At 49.3% G+C, this 17,500-nt stretch overlaps 1 protein-coding gene across 7 annotated transcripts in view; it reads left to right on the forward strand.

Annotated features, from left to right (window-relative positions):
• Positions 1 to 17,500, forward strand: part of nlgn2a (neuroligin 2a) — a gene marked incomplete at its 3' end in the record, with an annotated part of 94,318 nt that overhangs the window by 9,013 nt on the left and 67,805 nt on the right. The window contains exon 2 of one of the 7 annotated variants that reach the window (XM_080023409.1): positions 12,168 to 12,221. The exons of the other annotated variants lie outside the window; for them this stretch is intronic. Coding sequence (XP_079879535.1) covers positions 12,168 to 12,221 — 54 coding nt within the window. The remainder of the gene's footprint in view (positions 1 to 12,167; positions 12,222 to 17,500) is intronic. 7 annotated transcript variants of the gene reach the window in all.

The following is a 17,500-nucleotide window of genomic DNA, read 5'->3' on the forward strand; positions in this document are numbered from 1 at the left end:
GTTAGCTGAAAAACATGTGTTCAGACAGTAGTAAGGTGTGTAGTAGGCGTGACGAAGGCATTCAAAGAGGCGGGATTGCATCAAGGATCAGCTCTGAGCCCTTTCTTGTTTGCAGTGGTGATGGACAGGTGAAACAGATTAAATCAGGCAGGAGTCATTGTGGACTATGACGTTCGCGGATGACATTGTGATCGGTAGCGAGAGTAGGGAGCAGGTTGAGGAGAGCCTGGAGATGTGGAGGCGTGCATTAGAGAGAGGAGGAATGAACGTCAGCAGGAGTAAGACAGAACACATGTGCCTGAATGGGAGGGAGGGCGGCGAAAAGCTGAGAATGCAAGGAGCAGAGGTGGAGGAGGTGGAGGAGGCGGATGAGTTCAAATACTTGGGGTCGACCATCCAAAGCAGCGGAGAATGCGGGAGAGAGGTGAAGAAGAGAGCACAGGCAGGGTGGAGTGGGTGGAGAAGAGTGTCCGGAGTGATCTGTGACGGAAGAGTTCCAACAAGAGTGAAGGGGAAGGTCTACAGGACGGTAGTGAGACCAGCCATGTTGTACGGTTTAGAGGCGGTGGCTCTGACAAAAAGGCAGGTGGCTGAACTGGAGGTGGCAGAGTTGAGGATTTTGAGATTTTCATTGGGAGCGACAATGACGGACAGGATTAAGAATTAAGAATGAGTACATTAGAGGGACAGCTCAGGTTGGACAGTTTGGTGGAAAAGCGAGAGAGGCGAGACTGAGATGGTTTGGACACGGGTGTAGGAGAGATGAGAGTTACATTGGCAGAAGGAGGCTGAGGATGGAGCCGCCAGGCAAGAGGAAAAGAGGAAAGGCCAAAGAGAAGCTTTATGGATGTGGTGAGGGAGGACACGCAGGCGGTTGGTGTAAGGGAGGATGATGCGCAGAACAGAAGGTAATGGAGGCGGATGATCCGTTGTGGCGACCCCTAACGGGAGCAGATGAAGAGGACGAAGATTAGCAAATACAGATTTAACTGTTTGTCAATGGACGTATAAGACCGCAGCCACATGTCTGTCATACAGTTGAAGCTGGAAACCAAGCATTCACTCTATGGCTGTGCGATATGGCTATAATCTCCTTTCCCGATAGAGGTCATTTCATATCTCGATAACAATATATATCATGATAGAGCAGGTTTTCTGTGGATGCACTTTATAAATAGTTTATATATTTTTTTTTTTAAATGCCTATTTGTGATGCTGCACAGCACGGGAAGGGCCTTGTCAGATTCACAGGAGGGGCTAAATACAGTAAGTGGAAAAGAGTGACATATACAGTATATCAAAATCGGACGTATTTGCAAATTGGAATACAGTATGTAATCTTTCATTCGCTGAAACCTTGGACTAAAATGCGATCGCCAAAGCAAAAATATGCTTTGGCTCGGCCACCCTCACCTTAAGTCGTGGCGGCATGGTAGCAGACGGCCAAATGTCGTCATAAGCCGTGACTGCTGCCGTCAAGCAACTGGAGTCTGGTGTTTTGGTTCCCAAGCGGGCTAGACAGGTAATGGGTGAGAACAACGGCTGGGTTAACTGCCCCGCTAGACTACGTGTCATTATCTGTCGGATGGGTAGTCGGCTAACCCTCAGGCTGACACGTGGAAATTGCTAAATGGACATTAAAATAAAATTTTATCAGAAACCTAAGCATTATAAAATGTGGAAATGTATATCTTATACTATAGGCTTTTAAGCCTCTTAACCCTAACCCTTTAAGCCTCATGTATTAGGTCAAAATTTATATTAGATTTTTGAGCCAATAGACATGGTAGACAAAGATCTTGCCTCATACCAAATACCAGCACAATTGTGATGTGATTAATGACGGACATATGATATTAATGCTTTGTAATTTATAAAAAAAACCATTATATATGATATGAATAGATTAATAGTTTATTCTAAACTCAATTCAATAAAATAAAAAATCTGGGGGAAGACAGCTTAAATAAGTAAATATATAAATATAAATGAAACATGGCAATTCAAAATAACTTTTAATGTCTGTTGTATTTTTGTTTGTCCTGAGTCCTGCCTCACGGTGTCTCTGTGGAAGGAAACAACACGGTTCCATTCAAACGGATCGAACACACTCAGAGACATTTCATCAACTTTTTTTTTTACCTTTGGGACTAAAATAAAACAGACACAATTCGGACCCGTTGCTCTCGAGCTGCAAGCGAACACCCTGTGTGAGGCCGCAAACACGTCATGTGTTTTGAACTGACTCGTGGAGGAGTAGGTCAATTCTGTTAATGGCGTCGTCATAAGTGCTTGTTAGTAATGCACTACAATTGCATTGCATGGACTCAGGGCCGTGACGCCATCGGCAAATGTCGCTGATGGAGGCTATTTTATAATCCCGCGGATGACCGCTGCGCCAATTTGTTTATGGAAGGGGAGCAACAGCCGTTGGAACCAAAGATGCCCACGCCCACATGAATGCGCCCCAGACCGAGACACAGAGACGAAAACAGGCGTATTTTTGGCGACAAACGGTTTAGTGATCCTCAAACCATGTAAACCTTTAAACACATTTCAACGTTCGAAATATGAAAAAATAAAAAGATGTAAAAATAAAAGAAAAACGTTAAAAAAAATAAATAAATGAAACGTTCGTGTTGATTTGCGGTGCTTCGCCGGTCGCTGTCACCACCCAGCTGTCCAGTGTCCTGACCGAGTTCCACCCCCCCCCCCCGTCCTTTCGGATTGTGAGCTGTACGGACTGATCTCCTGGTTTTGACCACGGCCTGTTTTTTGCGATAAAGCCTTGATCCTTTGCACCTACTGCCGAGCCCCCGTCGCGTCCTGCATTTGGGTTCGTTCGCCAGAGGCAGCACCCTTGTCAGTGTCGCGACGCAAAGGATATTTCGAGCAAAATAAACTGTTTACATTCGCTCCCACGCGCAGATATAGCCTAGAGCCCCCGTGTCTCCAAACACACAATCGTATTTTTTGCATCGCTATCGAGATTCGTGGCTATATCGATATGTCTCGTCAGATCTCACAGCCCAAACTCACTCTATAGATGCCGCAGCCATCGCAGCCCACAGAGAATCCCACCGGAGATTAAATAATACAACAATATACTGCGATGACGCAACAACCAACCTTTCTTCTCCTTCCCCTCTCATTCTCTCTCCCCGGTTTTCCGGCTCGGGTTTTTTTTTGTCTCCCATTCAGTTGCCTTCCCTGGCCTCAGACAACATAAAGACTTACCCTTCAAAGGTTAGTCCAATAAATGACACACGGGTGGAGGGGGAAAATGTTGTTTTGAAAGCGAGCTTTTCTAACAATCTAAGGTGAGTGGAGGACGCGGGCAGAGACAAGTAACGTACACGGCGATATAATCAAAAGTATAGGATCATTCAATAATGCCAAACAAAAAATGGATCATTCTTTGGTGAAAGAAAAAAACACGGCATAGACATTGGAACACATGGGAAGACGTGTAAAAATAATCATGTTATTGTGACTGAAACAAATGGAAGAATCTAATGAAAAAGGCTTGAAAAAAACAATTTAAAATGGTGTCCAAAGTTAACCCTCAATGGATGGTGCACGCTCCAACACACACACACACACACACACGCACACACACACACACACACACACACACGCACACTGCTCCACACAAGCAAATATCATACCGACATACACTCAAGCACGTGGGCACCAGTACATCCATCTTTACACGCGCACACACACACACGCAACACACACAAACACACACACACACACAAACACACACACACACACACACACACGCACACGCAACACACACAAACACACACACACACATTACCAAGCAGCAACACAACCTCAACACGCATTGCGAGCAAACAAGCGTCTGCCGAGGCCTGAACACACACACAGATGCACTGGCAGACGTGCAGTGTCTGTGTTCGTGTGCGTGTGCGTGTGCGTGTGTGTGTGTGCGTATGTGTGTGTGTGTGCGTGTGTGTGCGCGTGTGCGTGTCTGACAACATTGGGACTAAATGGCTTTAACCTTCATGCCTACTCGATTGTCACTGCTCTGTAAATGTCACATCTGTTGCCTCTCTCTCTCTCTCTCTCTCTCTCTCTCTCTCTCTCTCTCTCTCTCTATCTTCTCATCCCCCAGCTTTGTACCTCTTCAACTCCATCCGTCACACTCTAATTCTGCCTATTTACCTCCCCCCCCTCTCTCCGCCGCTCTCTCTCTCCCTGCATCTTTCTATCCGTCTTTCCTGTCGTCGTTTTTTTCTCTCTTTCTATTTTGTTCTATTCATCAGCCTCAGCCTCTATATTAAGATGCAAAACTAACTTGTTTTCTCTCCCTCTTTCCACACCCCCCCCCCCCCCCCCCATACAAATAGCAATCAAGGACCCTTTTCTGTTCTGCATCTCTCTCTCTCTCCCTCTCTCTCGCTCTCTCTCACTCGCTCGCTGTCTCTCGCTCGCTCTCTCCCTCTCTCTCTCTCTCTCGCTCTCTCCCTCCCTCTCTCCATATCTATCGTTTTGTCTATTGCTCGCCTTTCACTCAGGCTTTCACACTCACTTTGCCTCTCATCCCTTTCGGGCGCACACTTGCTCAATTTTCAACACGGCCATTTCCCAAAGTCTCCTTTTTTCTCTCTCTGTCTCTCTCGAGCTCTTATACAAACACGCGCACGCACGCACGCACGCACGCACACACGCACGCACGCACACACACACACACACACACACACACACGCACGCAAGTTGTTAAGAAGACGGAGGCAATTTGTTGGGAGAAGCAGGTAGCGGGAAAAGGTAGTGTGTGTGTGTGTGTGTGTGTGTGTGTGTGTGTGTGTGTGTGTGTGTGTGTGTGTGTGTGTGTGTGTGTGTGTGTGTGTGTGTGTGTGTGTGTGTGTGTGTGTGCGCGCTTGCATGTGTGTGGACAGAGCGGACAGTGGCGCGAGAAAGGCGGCGGGGGGGCGGGGCGAGCCGGAGAGAGCGGTGACGGAAATCGCGCGGGGGATAAAAAAACAATGATAACAATGAAAAAATGAAGAGAGGATCTCAAAGAGAGCGGGACGTTCAGCAGGAGCGACGGACGCCTCGCACCCCGAGCTGCGGTTTGTGAGTCACCGTCGCCTTGGCAACCACTGATAAACCCAGCGGAGTCTCACCAACCCCGTGATAGCAGCTCGCGTCAAATCAGTCTTTTTTTTTAATTTATTTTTTTTATTTTAATGTATGATAATAACTGTTGAATCTGTTTGTCCTGTGTTCAGGGAGTGCCATAGAAAATAAAAAATAAAAAATGGCCGCCTTCAGGTACCTATTTGATCCATAACTTTTACAGGACTGCACCCAGTTATACATACACATACATAATGATGAATACATTTTTTTTCAACTCAATACATCTAATACCTGATGTTTAATACGGCTGTTGGCGTCAGATATTTGTAATCGGGATTCTTTTCTGATTCCCCGGCACCTAAGAGCAGCATCTGCGTCGGTCCACACCTAGAGTAGAAGGATAGGAAAGAAGGGAGGAAAGGAGATGGACGTGAAGGCAAATAACCCCTGCAGAGAAAGAGGGAACGGGAAAAGGAACAAAAAAAACCCACAAAAAACAAATGGGTACAGAAAGGGGAACGGATCACAGCGTGAGAGGGAGCCTTAAGAAGGATATACGCCGAACGCCGGCTGTGCCGCCGAACCCCTTTAAAAAGTGCGCGGCGTGGACGCTCGCGCTCCCGTCTTGCAGGCCCGAACCACCTAAAAGCCTCTTTGTTTGCGACGCCACGGTTCAAGAAAAGCGGGGGCGTCCTCCCTTTCAGGTCCTTCTCCATCCGTCCGTAAATAACTCCAAAACCGTATTTTGTACATCTGGTGCAGTAACAGCCGCAAAAAAAAATTATATTTTTTTTTCGAGGGGGTGGAGAATACGCCTCTGGCACCGGCGGATGCTTTTCGAGCGGGGGTCCGAAAGAGCGCGGCGTGAGAGGAAGCTCTGGTGAGATATTCGCTGAATCAAAAACCGAAAGGGGGGGGGGGGGGGGTACAGGAAATTCAACAAACACCCGGATTTTAAAAGCTGCACCGGGGCAAATGCGAAACGCGCCGTAAGGTAGAACCGCTTTTTTTCCCCGAGGCTCCTTACCCCAGGTTGTTCGTCTTTATACGCTGGCTCTGGATACAAGCGCCTTCCGGGCGGCAGAGAGCCTCGCCGGGCCGGTTCCGGCTCCGTTGGGCTCACCGCGTGTGGCTGGTGTTGTCGCGGCGGTGTCGCAGAGGATCCGACGATCCCGATCCTGAGATTGTGCTTTTCGTGGAATTTCCCCCGGCCGTCCTGTCAAGCGAGCTTCGGACGTGCAGCCTCTCTCTGAGGACGCGGTTTGGCCGCGTACGGCCACGGTCATTATGGTCGTGATTCCCCCTCGACACATTCGACCATCCCGCGGTTTTTCCGCCACCGCCGCGCCCGTTAATTGCCAGACCTCTTTTATAGTCGACACGTGTACGTCCCTGTATGTGTATGTGCCACGCAGACAAGGCAGATAGAGAGCCGGCAAAACGCTAAATTTCGCCCCCGAGTTACGGACACGTCTGGGCTTTAAAGCATGGGCAAAAAGGAGGCTAAGACTAATAATATTTTTAAAAAAGTGTGAATGCATTTGATGTTTGTACGAATCGTTTGAAAAAAAATAAATATATAAAATAAAAAATAAATATGCGATGTTTACCCAACGAACGACCCCGTCCCATAGCGTCTCACTCGGCGGCGACACCTTTTCGACACGGTTGTGCTGGTGACTGAGAGGCCGTTAATGTGTTGTGATGATGATGATGATGAGGCGGCAGAGTGACCTCCTGTCTGCCCTTCATCATTTCTTGATATTTGCCAATCAGCCACATACAGAGCTGACGTCAGAGGTAATCACCAAGGGTGTACGGGATTTGTCTTGCTGTTTATCTATCTATCAATCTATCTATCATCCATCTATCCATCCATCTATCTATGTCCGTCTACCTCTGTCTTTCTTTCTATCTTTCTCTGGAAATGCAGTTGGTCCCCTGGTGCCGGACGGCAGCTGCCTCAATGGCTCCTAATAGTGAGGACGGCTTAAAAGCAGCGTACAATTTCTGAGTTCCGTTGCGAATGAAACGACTGATTGATTAATTTTGTCTGTCCTATTTGTGTTGTCTATCACTCTCTCTCTTAGCGTTTTACAAATCATCCAACATTAATATGTATTTCTCTCCCCCACATACCAATCTCACAGAAACACGCGTTTTGTGTTTGGGTAAATGACGAAATCGCCGGGGCGAGTCACACTCCACTTATCCCGGTCGCTACTCATCTGTAACTCATCATGTTGTCACACACACAGACACACACACACACACACACACACACACAAAAATGCAAATGTCCCTGTCTCTCTACACATTTAAACTTGTAGACGCATTTAAACGGCATCTCTGTCACAAAGACAGACTCTCCGTCGCTGTCTCTGATGTAAACGCCACACACACACACACACACACACACACACACACGCGCACATGCACGCGCACACGCACACACGCCCAGGTCTTCCATTCTCACCAGCGTCCATCATTCATTGTTGAAGCTCATTTAGAAGCTGCCAGACTCAGCGCTCTTCTATCGTAGATCACTCCAGACTGGCGTGCGCGTCGCCCTGAAGCAGCTCCTCAGTTCTGGCTCCGAGCTTTCTGTCAGACACAGTGTCATGCAAGGCAGGTTTTTGTTGGGGGGGGGGGGGGTGGTTCACATAAACACGAGGTCATGAGAACACAACGGGGTACACTATTCTTAAAGGGAACCTGTTATGCGGAGAGCAGTCTGAACTGGAGCCTGAGCTTTTTGTTCGCCGCGATTCCTTTGTTCCAGCTATTATGAATATCCCACATGGTGACGTTATATATATATGACAAAAAATAAGGAAACGCATAATAGGTCCCCTTTAAGTTTCTAGCTCTTTTCCAAACTCATCCTTTTATTCAACTGGAGGCCGACGTGGGAAGGAAATAGCGCTTTCATCGCCACGTGGTACCACGCAGGTTAAAATCAAAACGAGGAAGAGCTGAAGGTTACGTGGATGTAGGAAACAGTGCTTTTGTAGAGGCTCCGCTCTCCCGCTTTTGAGTTTCAGCCACCGAGTCTCTTCTCTCTGATTTTCGAGAGCTCCATAGAGCGATACTTGCCCTAAACTTGACACCGCGACCGCCGGAGCAGGACTTCTCTGGCCCGCCGCTCTTCAAAGTCATTCCGTCGCTTTTCAGAGGGATTTGGGGTCGGGGCTCGGATCGAGCCACTCCGGGGCTTTCTGCTTTTTATCGTTCCCGAGCAACTCCGCCCGCGCTCTCTCGGGTGGCCCTGGTGTTTTGAAGGTGAACTTCCTGCGGGTTCTCGCAGGTTTGCCAAGTGTTTCTCGCCGACGAGCGGCCTTAGTCCCTGTTGGTAAGAAGCGACCCGCGTCTCTCACGCGATGTTGCCGTCCCACAATGCTTTGCTGGATTTCTTTCCCTGTTTTGTTTTGTGCTCTTTTGCCTTCTTTTGGTCCAATAACCACTCCTCGTCAACGTCAACAGAAGTCCGTTCACTCGGGCGCCACCGGGCTCCCGGGTTGTAGGTCTTGTAGCAGGCGGGACCACACCCCGATCATTCAACGGAGGGTCCTGCAGGTGCGGTCGGCGAGCTCTCTTTCACGACACGGACTGAAAGGCGCGACGATCCGCCCGAGTTTTGCCGATGCCGCGGCTCCCGCTTTTGAGGAGAATCCCATTAAAAAAAAAACTGACTGAGTGCTCCGTCTCATTTCTTCTGACACCGTCTCTGGCGCGGCCATGTGTGTGACGTTCCCATGTATTGTATGTGCGTCTTGGTATCCATCCACCCATCGACGCAGAGGTGGCGCTCCCGTTCTCCTCTTTTCAACCGAGCCCCTCCTCGCCTCCATGTTTGTTTCCAGTTCTTCGTGGTTCCGCACACTTTCCCAACGGAAGATCCCTCCGAAAACAGCCGATCATACCGTATTCTCAGATGATCCCGGTCGCTGTAATTGGACGCAGGTGGGTGCCAATTATCTGGGTGTGCGCAGTCAAAGGAGCGCTGTAATACGCGGAAGATTATTCATATCAGCGCTCATTCGCGGCAGACTCATCCGTTTGAAGCGGGTTGAGAAAACATTTGCGGTGGGGGGGGGGGAAAGAAATGAATAAAAGTTTCAGTGTGTCAACAGAAGGGATCTGATCCCATTTCAGATATGATGAAATCATGGTGAATCATATATGGAATCGATATTTCACACATAGGATAATGCGAAGTCATTACAGTGTCTACATTGCGCAAGTGTCATGTTTGTTTCTGGGCGTCATCCATAGATGTGTATGCGTGATTATTTTTTTTAGTGAGTGTGTGTGTGTGCGTGTGTATATATGTGTGTGTGTGTGTGTGTGTGTGTGTGTGTGTGTGTGTGTGTGTGTGTGTGTGTGTGTGTGTGTGTGTGTGTGTGTGTGTGTGTGTGTGTGTGTGTGTGTGTGTGTGTGTGTGTGTGTGTGTGTGTGTGCGCGCGCGCGCGTGCAGGGCCGCTGGGAGAAGTGGAGCTGAAGTAAGGGCTTACATAACTGCCTTCAAAGTGAACCCAAATCACTCGGCCTCACACCAACACCCCCCCCCCCCCCACACACACACACACGCACGCACAACCTAAGAACCAACGCTGTGTGTGTGTGTGCGCCACACATATGTGAGCGTATCCAGGAGAGATGGCATGGACCAAGAAAACCCAAAACAATCTCTGTCCAAAACGTGACGTGCAGAGCTCAACGTGTCTTCCTGCAGGCGACGGGGCGCTCCGCCTGTGCATTAAAGCGGAGTCGCCCCGTGACGGTGACGTGGCTCACGTTCCTTCCTTCTTTCTCGTTTCGCCGGGGGATGAACCCCCCACCGGCGGCGGCGGCTTTCCCCCCTCCTCCTCCTCCCGGGGGGTCTTGTTTGTTTTTTGTGAATAATAAAAAAAAAAAAAAAAAAAGTTGAATGGTGTCATTTCTGCTGTTACTGTTCCATACACTTTTTTTTTCTGGAACGTGTTCTTCACACTGTGTGTTTTTGACACGCGGAACCGAACGCGCCGAATGTTGTTGTTGTTTGGATTACCGATCGGGTGTGTTGTTTTTCTCTTAAATGTATTTTTCAGCGTTTTGTTTTTTTTTGTATTTTTTTTTTTCAAATTTGTGGTGTGTCTTTGAATGAATCATATTAATATGAAATATGAAGACATCCTGTCTGCCCCTTGTGCTTCAAAGAGGGTGATTTTAGAGCGCCGGAGCACACAAATGGATGAGGGTTAATCGAACCGGATGAATGTTTTCTTCAGGGTTCGGAAAAAAGTTTTCTACGCACGTCAAGAAGAAGGAAATTAGATGAAGGAAAAAAAATCGTCCTCGTTTCATTTATTCAGACGCTTGGATTGAGGTGTAAATGGAGGAGCGCCCCCAGCCTGGGAGCCAGACCCGTCTGCAGCTCAGCTTTCGTTTGCGCTGCAGAATACGTCTGGCCACCCTCCCATTCAAGCAGATTTCCACCCGACCTTCCCGGGGCGGGGCCAATCACAAGGGTTCATCCAACATGGGGCGGGTTTGATACCATGGCGACGCAGAGGGGAGTCGTTGAGGCACCTTACCAAGATGGCTGCCGCCGGAGAAAAATGTGTTTGCGGAACTTCCGACAGGATTTGTTAAAAGTTTAATTTCCCAACTCACTCGCTCAGCGCTCCGTCTCATGTTTTGTTGCTCTGATTGGTTGTAGGTTTATCCAATGCTCTGATTGGTTGTAGCTCTATCCAATTGCGTCCAGAGTCATTTTGCTCTGCGCCCGTTGGTAACGCTCCTTGGAAATCCAAAATGAACTGAGAGCTTCCAGACTAAGACGCATTGGTGAATTGGTCTGGCGACGCCATGACCCCGCCCCCTCCCTCTCTGTGTGGGAACTGACCAATCCCCGCCTTGGCGCCCAATCACAGCAATACAATCAAATAAACACAATGAACCTCTCTCTCTCTCTCTCTCTCTCTCTCTCTCTCGCTCTCTCTCTCTTCCTTTGTTTAATCGACCAAAAAATAAAAAGTAAAAACAGCTCGTAGGCAGCCGGGGATCAAATTACAAGCCCCCCCCCCCCCACCCCCTTTTACCTGCACTCCTCCGCACAATTAGAATCACGCTCGCTTGTCATTTTAAAATTGACAAGCCCGCCGCCGCTGCGGTGTAATTATTTACTCGCCCCGCGGGGGGGCAACTCTTTGGTTCACCGCTAAATGACGACCGCGAACGCCTCCGCACCCGTGCCCCCCCTCCCTTTTACCTTCCCGCCCCCTCTGCCACCCGCAGCCATTTTTACTCTGCCCCCCCCCCCCCCCCCCAAAAAAAACCCCAAAAAACGTTTGAACTTTCACAAATTCACACGTCAATTTTTTTCCACGCCGTCTCCATTTCGGGCGGACGTTCGGCGCAGGCGAGGGAGGAGGGCGCCCGGGCGCGTGGGGCCGGCCCCTAAAACCACGGCGGCCATCATTGCTTTTGCTTCTCCTTCCTCATCCATTTTACCCCTACCACTGTCCCCTACCGCCCCCCCCTGCCCCCACCAACAAAGAAAACTAGATGGATAGATGGATGGATAAGAGGTTCGACAGAATGCAAACAGTGGCGGTCCATTTTCCTCCGCCGGGGGAAGAGGAAGGAGTCCCGTCTCAACGCGCGTCTCGAGATCTGTGGGGTTTTTCTTTGATTTTGTGTCTCTTCTCTTGTGATGAATCTGTGTGTGATGATGCCTTTTGCTTTTCTACTCTTTTTTTTTTTTTTTTCAAGGGGAAAAAAAAACAAGCAAAAAAAAAAAAAAAAAACGACCGAAAACAAAAAAACAACCCAAAAACAAAACAAAAGAAAAAAAAACAACAACCCGCACAGCCAAACAGCGTAAGCCAGCGTCAAAAGTCTTTCTGATGTGTCCTTTTTTTTTTTTTTTTTTTTTTTTTTTTTTTTTTTTTTTGCTCTTGCTTCTTTTCTTTTTTTGATATTCTTTTTTTTTTTTCTCTCTTCCGTTTTTGCCAGTAATCTTTTTTGAAATTTTCTCTTTTCTCTTTTTCCCCCCCTTTTTTTCTTAACCCTAGGTCCGCTCACAAAAAAACACGATGAATCTTCAATGAACAAGCCGCGAGACGAAGGTATTTTTGTTGCATGTTTTTCCCTTTTTTCTTGTTTTCAAGTCTTTTTGGCGGGAAAATAATGGTGTGATGCGTACAACATTGATGTGCAGAACACAAGCGGCTCCAGCAGCTCTTAGATGGGACGTGTGAGGATTTTGGGATGCATAACAATGTGAATGGTGTAAGTGTGTGTGCTCAACGTCACGACCCTTCTTCTTCTTTTTTTTTTTTTTTTGTTTTGTTTTTTTGTTCTTCCAAAATGCTGTCTTTCCCATGCTAGCGCCAGCCAAGCCCCGGCCTCCGGCGACACCCGGGGTCGCGTTCCGCCTTCGCCTTCGGCCGGGGCCGGCAAGGACAAAAAAGAAGAAAAAGAGAAAGAGAGAGATAGAGAGAGAGAGAGAGAGAGAGAGAGAGACAGCCAGGGATATCACCGCCCTCATCATCGTCATCATCACCGTTATCAGCCCCGTCTTCATCGTGCCCTTGAGAATACATTGGGGGCAACACTTGTTTTCCCATTGAGACCGGCTTAGGGCGACAAGGGGCCTTATTATCGGCTCAAGGATGAAATTGCCATTGGCTAAGGCCTTACCCAAACACCGCGCTAAGCTCCCCGAAGACGAGAGCCTCAACGTTGAGATTGAAATTTATAAAAAAAAACAAAAAACTAAAATAAACAAAAGGGAACAAAAGAACAATAATAACGGCGGTGTTCAAGGACACCGGGGCCACCGCCCGGGTTCGGACGGGCGGGAGAAATGAGGGATTAGAATACGGAGGGGCCCCGGCCCCGTTATTAATTCACTCCACCGCCGGCGGTGGAGGTGATTTTTTTTTTACCTCCACCCGCCAACTGTCACAACCTTGTTCTCACGAACTTGTTTCTTGGAAGTGACGGGGGAAAAAAAATAAGTAAAAACAAAAGCTGACTGCTGTTATTTTGACGCATATTTCTCTTTAAAGCTATTTTGGAGTGGCGTGCGGGGTGATGCTTTTTTTTCTCTCCCCCTCCCTCCGCGATGCTCTTTGATGGGGGGATATTTTTGAAGTCGGAGCAGGAGTCAGAGGCAGTCGGAGGAGACGGAGGGGGCTCTTTTTTTTTTTTTTTTTTTTTTTATTATTTATTTATTTTTTTCCCTCCTTCCTCGCTTCCTCTCTCGGTGATCAAACGGCTCTGCCGCAGACGAGTCTTTCTGAGGCTTCCGTCGTCGGCAGCGCAAGCGCAAGCCGGGGATCCGGTCCCCGCCCCGCCCCGCCCCACCCCGCCCCACCATCTCCTCTAACTATATTCGTCATGTTCTCCTCAGCCCCCGGGTCTGGAGCGCCCCTCGCACGTAACCAACATTCAACCCCCCTTGAATGAAAACACCAATCACGCGGAAGGAATGTACACGAATGGCTGACTGCTAACAGTCAGCGATGCGAACGATCCGTTCGTCGCGAACAATCTTTTTAAAAGCCCCGGCAAAAAAAAACAAAAAACAAGTGGGCGAGCCGAGTTCAACTTTGACCCGCAAACTGAAAATAATGACTGAGAACTGAGACCAAGGCAAACAAAGGTCTCGGCACCCGGCGTAATTCATCTTGAAGGCGATCGCCTCACGCTTCGCCTTCCACCAAAATGAATGCATCTGAGCAGGGGGACGTGATCCTTGAGGAAATTCCCAACTCGGAGCCGTACGGGGCTCTTCTGACTCCCGTTCGTCGTTCACCGTCGTCCTCCCTCCCTCACCGTGCGTCACACCCGCCGAATCATACAAACCGGGAGTCAGAAAATTGAACGGCTCTTTACTCTTTACCGAGTGACTCGCCCATATATATATTATTATATATAGATATTTTTTTGTATGTGCGAAACTTGAGCTTGCTCTGCTGAGCACAGAGCTGCTATTTCCGATGGAGCTGATGAACTGCATGACTTGAGTCTACAGACCTGAGTACTACAACCCTGATTTATATATTATTATTATTTATATATATATAATAGAGTTCCACCTCTGTGACTTTCCCATCGTGATCGACCCATCGGCCAGGACGCGTCAAGATACGTACAAAATGTATACAAAATACACAGTGCAAAATATCCCAAATATAGATGCACCAGCAGCGAAGTACTACTTCGGAAAACAAAATACATCCGTATTTTGAAAAAACCATAACATTTCCCAGGGATCAGTAGATCCTCACTCCTTATATTTGATCTATTCTTCCACCAGAACATCTGGTTTGTTCAACTAGTCACCCTCGATCTACTAAGTAAGGTCCTGCAGGAGCTTTCAAACTAAGCAGGTGTGGGGCATGTCACCAGAATCCCAATCCATCCGTTTGGCCGAGTACATTCACGTGTACGAGGGATGTGTCACGGTGTGATTGGAGCATTGTATTGACAGCAGACAGTGGCATAGAAAAGGGAATGCTTAGTGGTCGAAGAAAAACATGAAGTACAGTGTATACAGAATATGCGACATGTGCTCTGAATGACATGGGTACCTTTTCCTACACAATCAAATATAAATCCCAAAAATACATTTTGCATTCAGAATACATGTTGGAAACGCATGCACCGTGTCATAAATGCTGCCGATCCCATTGGCCTGTGCGGTCGTTACCACAGCCACGCTGCCCGTAGCCGGTTGAGGAGAACTCCATTACGCCACGTCTAAGAATCCATAAACTCTCTCATAAAATCAAGACGACACCAACCAGAGTTCACGTTTGAAACGTACAAAACCCCCCCCAAAAAAATAGTGGCGCCCGCCCTTATTCGAAAGGCGCCGCTGGATAATCGGAGACGTAGAGCGGTTCTTTCCAAGCGAAGACGATGTCAGCGGACGTGGTGACGTTTGTTCTCCGGGGCCCTCAGTTTTTTGGCTTCGGCGCAATCCACATCCCCTCCGCCGTGCCGGCGCTTGGAGGCCGCGGCGACGTTTGCGACGATTTCCCCGCACAGCCTCCCGCTCTGTTCAGTCGGGGAGGCGCGTCGTCGGGTGGAGGAGGAGGAGGAATGACGCCAGAGGTGTGGCGGTTCGGCCTCGGTGTCCGGTCCGGCGCGGAAAGAGACGATGACGTTGGAACGTCGGTGTTTCTGCTCCCCACTCCATCCCCAGCCCCTCTCTGCATCAGGTGCGGAAGCGGAGGAGGCCATTATAGGATTCGGGCTCCGTCTCCCCAGGTGGCAAAGATTGATAGGGCTTCCAGGGAGGCGTGCGCTACAGAGGGCAGAATTCCAAGAGAGAGAGAGAGAGAGAGAGAGAGAGAGAGAGCGAGCGATAAAACGTGCGGGGGTGGAGCTAAACCGAGAAACGGAGCAGCCAAAGCGTTCGCTCCCCTCATGGAAGAGAGAGCGATCCACCTGAGCCCCCTCCGACCGGAGCGCTATTTGGTTTTTTTTCCGGCCCGGGGACAATTGCCGCCTTGTTTCCCTGGCGCTAAGCCGGCTCGCCGGCAGAACCCGCCCAGACGCGGGTGCCTCGCCGCCCACGCGCGGAGAGGCAGCGATCATATGATGGCGCGTGGCAAAATATGTCAGTCGTGACGTGAACAAAAAAAACAAACAAAAAAAGACGCATTCCGCCTTATTCCGCGACAAACGAACGGGCGGAGGAATTTGACGTGGTAAACGCGGCTGCACTGGGCCGGAAATCTCGACAGTCTGGATTATTTTTTTCGACGGAAATAGCCAGAAATATGTGGAATATGCAAAAAGCGGTTCTATGCGCAGGATGAATAAAGTTAAAAGGCAATAGCTGGGGCGGAGTGACACTGAGTGAGAGTGAGTAAAATATAATTATAGATACCGTACAGGATAAATAAATATGAATACAATAATATAGGTATGGCTACCAATGGTCCAAATTAATACTATGTTATTACAAAATAATTATACGCGACACGAAATGTGTACACAAAGTTAATCCATCGAGATTCATGACGACCCACTTCTACAATATGTGTGCCAAGAGGCACGTGTTCAGCGTTCAATCACGGTTTAAAAATAACCTCTCGTGCGATTTCTATTTTTATTTTTATTTTTTTTATTTTTTTCTCCCCGATTCATGTACAGTGCCGTACGGTATCTGTGCCAGATCCCGGAATTAGATTATTATAATCCTCTTACGTGTAATCCATTCCGCGCTAACGCCGCGCCTAGCGGCCGACGCTCCGAGAAGCAGCCGTGAAGTTCGTGGGCCCCTGATTTTCTTGCCGCCTTGACGCCGCCGTCGCCTTCCAGTAAGAACCGCAGCCGTCGGCCCCGGGCGCCTGTCGACGAACAAAGGGAGACGCGCGGCGGAACGGCCGCCCGTGCGCCCCAAGGTCCAACCGCGAACGGATGCCCTGTACATGGTCTTAGAGGAGGCAGCGGACACGGAGCGGAAGTTATTTATTTTGATTCGGGCAGGATGCGATTAATACCGACGCCGGCGGCCTTGGGTCAGGCCAAACAAATGTGAATAGCGGGGTGTGAAGGGGCGTCTCACGGTCACGCGGTGTCCTAACCGCCGCGGTAATTACTATATTGTAGAGATTCGGCGGAGGCGAAGCGCGTGTGCAGCGAGAGAGAGAGAGAGAGAGAGAGAGAGAGAGAGGGAGGGAGAGAAGCCGCGTCTCGCCCTTTTGTCTTTCGAGTCGCCGGGCGGATCCAAAAGTCGGAGGCCGGCGACAACGAGCGCGGCTCGACGCGGGGACGGGGCGGAAAGAGGCGGCACTGGAAGACCGAGGAAGACGTGGAAACGGACGCTCTGTGCCCGTGTGTGTGTGTGTGTGTGTGTCGTTTCCCGCCTCTCTCTCCCTTCCCTGTAATGGCTGCCGCTCGTACGGGTCACGGCTTGGCTCTCGCCGGGTGCGTGATGGGTGCCACTTACCTGATTGGTCGGCCATTACGATCAGCCCCGTTAACAGTGGTGGACCGCTGGGTTCTTTCAACTGGGAAAAAAAAAAGTGTGCCGCGGCAGAAACGAGGTAGGGAAACACCGGTCTGGAATCGCAATCTTAATCTCAGTAAACATCGCCTGTCGCCGTGGAGACAGACAGGCAGGCAGGCGGTGAGACGTCACGCCCCCCACATTCCCTCTCTCTCTGTCGCCTCTCCGCCGGCGGGCCCGTCGGTTCCGCCGTTGCTCCCTCACCCGCCGGTCGCGTCAAACCTGCGTCAATAACGTGTTGGAAAAACGCCCACGTGCGCGCCACCGCCACCGCCGGATTATATTCACCCAAGCTCGGGGGGGGATCTTTGACGCGGAGAAGAAAGTGGAGAAGAGAGTAACACGGGGGAACACAGATGAGACGAGCGAGAGAAC

Source organism: Zeus faber (genome assembly GCF_960531495.2).
Source record: "Zeus faber genome assembly, chromosome: 22".
Taxonomy (NCBI): Eukaryota; Metazoa; Chordata; class Actinopteri; order Zeiformes; family Zeidae; genus Zeus; species Zeus faber.